The sequence below is a fragment of the Cyprinus carpio genome, chromosome B14 (assembly GCF_018340385.1).
Source record: "Cyprinus carpio isolate SPL01 chromosome B14, ASM1834038v1, whole genome shotgun sequence".
In the NCBI taxonomy this organism is placed as follows: Eukaryota; Metazoa; Chordata; class Actinopteri; order Cypriniformes; family Cyprinidae; genus Cyprinus; species Cyprinus carpio.
In genome coordinates this window covers 23,880,097-23,885,483 of record NC_056610.1, presented here as the reverse complement: position 1 = coordinate 23,885,483, position 5,387 = coordinate 23,880,097, and the positions used below count along the sequence as shown (strand labels likewise).

General features: G+C 35.1%; 1 protein-coding gene across 1 annotated transcript; it reads right to left on the bottom strand.

Moving 5' to 3' along the window:
- Positions 1-783: 783 nt before the first annotated feature.
- Positions 784-4,431, bottom strand: LOC109048091 (GATA zinc finger domain-containing protein 1). Its single transcript, XM_042738674.1, has 5 exons — positions 4,030-4,431; positions 3,427-3,549; positions 2,879-2,938; positions 2,612-2,795; positions 784-986 (listed from the first exon to the last, which is right to left on the bottom strand). Exons 1-5 carry the CDS (start codon positions 4,207-4,209, stop codon positions 805-807), a joined length of 729 nt encoding a protein of 242 aa, XP_042594608.1. The 5' UTR covers positions 4,210-4,431; the 3' UTR covers positions 784-804.
- Between the last annotated feature and the right edge of the window lie 956 nt (positions 4,432-5,387).

The following is a 5,387-nucleotide window of genomic DNA, read 5'->3' as shown; positions in this document are numbered from 1 at the left end:
TAAGAACCAGGATCAGATTACGTTCCTAGTTCTTTGAAAACAGATGCTCGATGTGAGCTCCAGAAATTATATTAAAATCAAACTAATTATCATTAGTGTCCCTGGAGCACAAAAACAGTCATAAGTAGCGATAGCCAACAATACATTGTATCGGTCAAAATTATAAATATCTCTTTTTATGCCAAAAATCATTAGGATATTAAGTAAAGATCATGTTCAATGAAAACAGTTTGTTAATTTTCTACCATAAATATATAAAAACTTATTAAAAAAACTTCATTTGGGCAACTTTAAAGGTGATTTTCTCAATATTTTGATTTTTTTTATTTTTTTTTGCTTTATTTTTTTTGCATATTTTGAAATAGTTGCAGATTTTCAAATAGTTGCATCTCAGACAAATATTGTCCTCCTAACAAACCACACATCAATGGAAAGATTAAAAATGGACACTTATGACATGTTTCGTGGTCCAGGGTCACATTTTTGCTCACATCAACTTTTGTCTAAAATCTAATGCAAGAGTTGGAGTGTGTTTCGGCCGAATCTTCCAGACGCCGCTCACCTGAACAGGAAAGCTCAGGAAACACATCTGAGAGATGCACAGAGGACAGCTCGTGGAAACCGGGTGCTGTGGCTTTATGATGTGTTACAAATGAATTTCAGTTTGCAATCTGTACCCCTGTTTTGCTATGAAACATACAATGAAATTTAATATTCGATGAAATTTAGTCTTTGAAGGGCAGTATCTTCATGAGGTTAGGGTGTTTATGAGGTTTTCGTGTGAGTCTGGGTTTAGGGTGGACGTCACCCTACGGTTTCTTTGATGGCGACGGCAGGCGTCGGTCCTATATGAGTCCAGATGTAGCCTTTTTCTGGACGAACCGGTAATGTTGGGAAAGGGCAGCTTCTGGATTTGAAGTACTCTGACGGGGCGTGACAGACGAACTCCAGGTACTCCATTTTTCTTGGCAGGTCCTCCTCAGGGCCTAAGCAGAGATATCCAGGATTACCACGTCAGTTTAGATATCCTTTAACAATGAATTAATCAACGCAGACCTGACATTTGGAGTAGAGTACACTTGTCTGCAACAGAGTGTGCGATATTCTCAAAATAATCAATAATGATAATTATTAAATAAAGTGTTTTGTGTTGGTACCTTCGCTGGTTTATGGATGAATTGATGTGACGCTAAAACAAAGTCCCTGTCTTAACGAGTGATTCACTGAATCATTCATTCAAACGATTCGTTCAAAAACGACTGATTCATTTAGAAACAAAGCAAATGATTTCATCATGAGTGGATTTTTGAATCACTGACTGAGGTCAATTTTTTTTAATAATAAATAAGCTTTCCATTGATGTATGGTCTGTAGGATCAGACAATATTTGTCTGAGATACAACTATTTGAAAATCTGGAATCTGAGGGAGCAAAAAAATCATCTTTAAAGTTGTTCAAATGAAGTTCTTAACAATGTATATTACTAATCAAAAATTAAGTTTTAATATATTTACAGTAGGACGTTTACAAAATATCTTCATGGAACATGATCTTTACTTAATATCCTAATGATTTTTGACATAAAAGAAAAATCGATAATTTTGACTATTGCTACAAATATGCAAATGTGCTCCAGGGTCACATATGCACACATATTTTCCAGTTTTGATTGGAACTATTTTCAGAAAAACAGATGATATCGTGTCTAAATTGTAACTCACTCGATATTAACTTCGGTCAGAACATACAAATATGAACCATTTAGTTACTAATACGTACTTTTAAAGGGATAGGTCACCCAAAAATGAAAATTCTGTTATCATTTGCTCACCCAAATTTCTCACAAAAGAAGATATTTTGAAGAATGTTGGTGACCAAACAACTGATGGTAGCCATTGACTTCCATAGTATTTGATTTTTCCATTCTGTGGAAGTGTATGGCTACCGTCAACTCTCTGGTCGCCAGCATTCTTCAAAATATCTTCTTGTGTGTTCAACAGAAGAAAGAAAATCTTGCAGGTTTGGAATAACTTGAGGGTGAGCATATGATGACAGAATTTTCATTTTTTTGGGTGAACTGTCCCTTTAAGGTATTAATATGCACCCTTCAGGGATAAATAAGTTACAAAGGTGTACATTTTGAAAAGTGCAATGTTACAAATGAGCACTCATTTCCAAAAAAAAAAAGGGTCAATCACCTGAAAGCTGAATAAATAATCTCTCCATTGATGTATGGTTTGTTAGGAGGACAATATTTGTCTGAGATACAACTATTTGAAAATCTGGAATCTGAGGGTGCAAAAAAATCTAAATACTGATAAAATCATCTTTAAAGTTGTTCAAATTAAGTTCTTAGCAATAAATATTACTAATCAAAAATTAAGTTTTGATATATTTATAGTGGTAAATTTATTTTTTATCTTCATGGAACATGATCTTTACTTAATAGCCTAATGATTTTTGGCATAAATGAAAAATGTATAATTTTGACCCATACAATGTATTGTTGGCTATTTCTACAAATATACCCCAGCGACTTAAGACTGCTTTTGTGCTCCAGGGTCACAAATATGTATCACATTTGCATCAGCAAGGAACTGCATGAACTCACCAACAATGTACGTGCCAGGATCAAAGCGGTCTCGAGGACTGGTCTGAGTCGGGATCAGCCAAGTTAACGCCGCGCTCTTCTCACAGTACTGGTCCTGGACGAAACCTCGGATCTGTGCGTAATACGGTTTACCGTCGTCCTCGTCTATTACTTTAATGACATCTCCTATCTGATAATAGACGCCCTGAACACGAGACGAGCAGGTTAGTGGATACATAAGTGGCGCTTTAACTCAAACCAAACACTCTGAACAGCAGATGATGGTACCTTGTAGAACATGGACTCTGACGTGACGATGGTAGACACGGACTCTGGGGCTTTGATAGGCTGTGGACGTGTAAAGAAGAGAAGCATATAAATGCCACTGAAGCATTTTCACCCGAAAATGAAAATGCAATGACAATCTGCTCACACTAAGGCCACCCAAGATGCAGATGAGTTTGTTTCTTAATAAGGAAATGTAGCATTTCATCACTTGCTCACCAATGCATCCTCTGCAGAGATAGAGGACTCTTATTTTTGCAAGATGCAATGTTTTGAAGTTAAAAGAGTTAGTTTCTTTTGTCTTCTCCAGATGTTAACTGCTGGACTGGAGTGCTGTGGATTGCTTGTGGATTATTGTGATGTGTTTATCAGCTGTTTGGACTCTCATTCTGACGGCACCCATTCACATCCATTGGTAAGCAAGTGATGCAACGCTACATTTCTCCAAACCTGATGATCTCGGATGCCCCGAGGGTGAACTATTCCTTTAACCCACACAGATATTAAAGGAAGAAAACCCTCATAAACGACCCTGGATGAAAACCACTTACGTTTTTCAATTTGAAAACGTGTCGTCTTCCCTTTCCTTTGGTCGAGACTTTCTTCTCAGAGGCCGGCGCTTTGTACTTGGTGCTCCGTAACCGAGCCGAGCGTCTGTGGATTTCATGTTTGGACTACAAAATACAAGATTAGTGTCACCGGTTTTGTTTAGAAACTTTTTAAAGCTTTGTTTAGTGGTATTTAAAGGTTAACATAATATAGTCATAATTGCTTGACAGTTATGACGTCATTTCTAAAATAGCTTTTATATATATATATATATATATATATATATATATATATATATATATATATATATATAAGTTTTGTGTTTTATATATATATATATATATGGTACAAGATTATTCTATTTTAATCAATGCAATAAACGAGGTACGTCAAAAGTAATCTGAAAGTAGTCTCGGTACGTTACGTGTACTGTAACGGATTACATTACTAACTACAATTTTTGTCGTGTAGTTTGGAATCAGTAACGGATTACAGTTTGTAAGTGATCTATCCAGCTCTGTTTGCAGTGTAGATTTATTTTTAATAATTCTAGTTCAGTCTAAATGATAGTTTGCGTTATTTCGATGTTACAAAGCGGGTCGAACCTGTCTCCCTCCGCCGTTATTCTGCTGGATGGCGGAGGAAGTAGATCCTCCGGAGCTTCCGCTGCTTGTGCTCTTTCCCGTGCAGCTGTTACACAGAATCTCCCCCTGGCTTCCTTTTTTCCACATGGAAGAAGAGCTGGTCTTGCAGACAGCACAGCATGGTTTTAACCCGAGAGGCATGTTTGCTTGAGCAGCAGCAGCCTGCTAATGATTTGTTTACAAAGGTCTTGTGTAGTTATTTCTGAATTAAACCGTCTTTTTTCCTGTAAGAATGCGAGCCAAACTACAACAAATGTCTATCTAAACAGACATCGTTCATTTTGAAAACAATGAATGATAAATCCTGTATTTTTCACCGCGGTGAAAAACATCCGGGAGGAGAATATGTGAATTTCATAATAAAAGTCACGATTGCGCGATTATATACTTCCAAAATAAAAGTCTAAATATCTGTCTGGGAAAAAGTCTTCACTGGAGGGCGCTGTTTAATGTCATTACATTTTAAGAAGGCAAGTATGTTGCATTATTATTATTTTTTTTTTCATGAACACAACGAATAGGACTGTATTTTAAACTTTTTAATCCAAGCAAATCTTTACCAGTACTGTTTGTTTATTGTCTACACATCATGCAAAACAGGGAACATGTTAAGTATAGTCTATAAAACTGCAAATGACAATTTAAGGTTAATGCTTAAATAATATATATATATATATATTATTTTATATATATATGATATATATATATATATATATATATATATATATATATATATATATATATATATATATATATATATAAAATCAAATCAAATACAAAGTACCACCACCATCAATACTTAAATAAACAATAGCTTAAAAAAAAACATATAAAGGTGAGATTAAGATGTAAAAACAGGTCAGTACTTACAACACGAGATGGTTTAATCAAAACAGGCGATCACTTTTAATTTAAAATGGTTACTGGAAAAAAGCCAGACTGTACAATAACTATAATCACCAACTCTAGAGGGTCTATTCTTTCTTTCCTAATATCATAATGGCATTTACAGACACAATAAAGTACTATAATTGTGTAAAATGAAAAGAGAAAATGATCATCAGTGTGAGATCATCAGTGTGAGCACAGCAGAATTTGGAAAAAAAAGGAAAAATCTCTTAATATGAAACCTTACAACAATTATGTATAAGTAATAGAAATCAAACTACAGAAATTATGATTGTTATAGATTGTGGAACGTGCATTCTGCACTCACATTAAAGGATTAGTTCACGCAATAATGAAAATATGCTGAAAGTTTACTCACCCTCATGCCATCTGTGATGTAGATGAGTTTGTTTCTTCATCAGGTTTGGAGA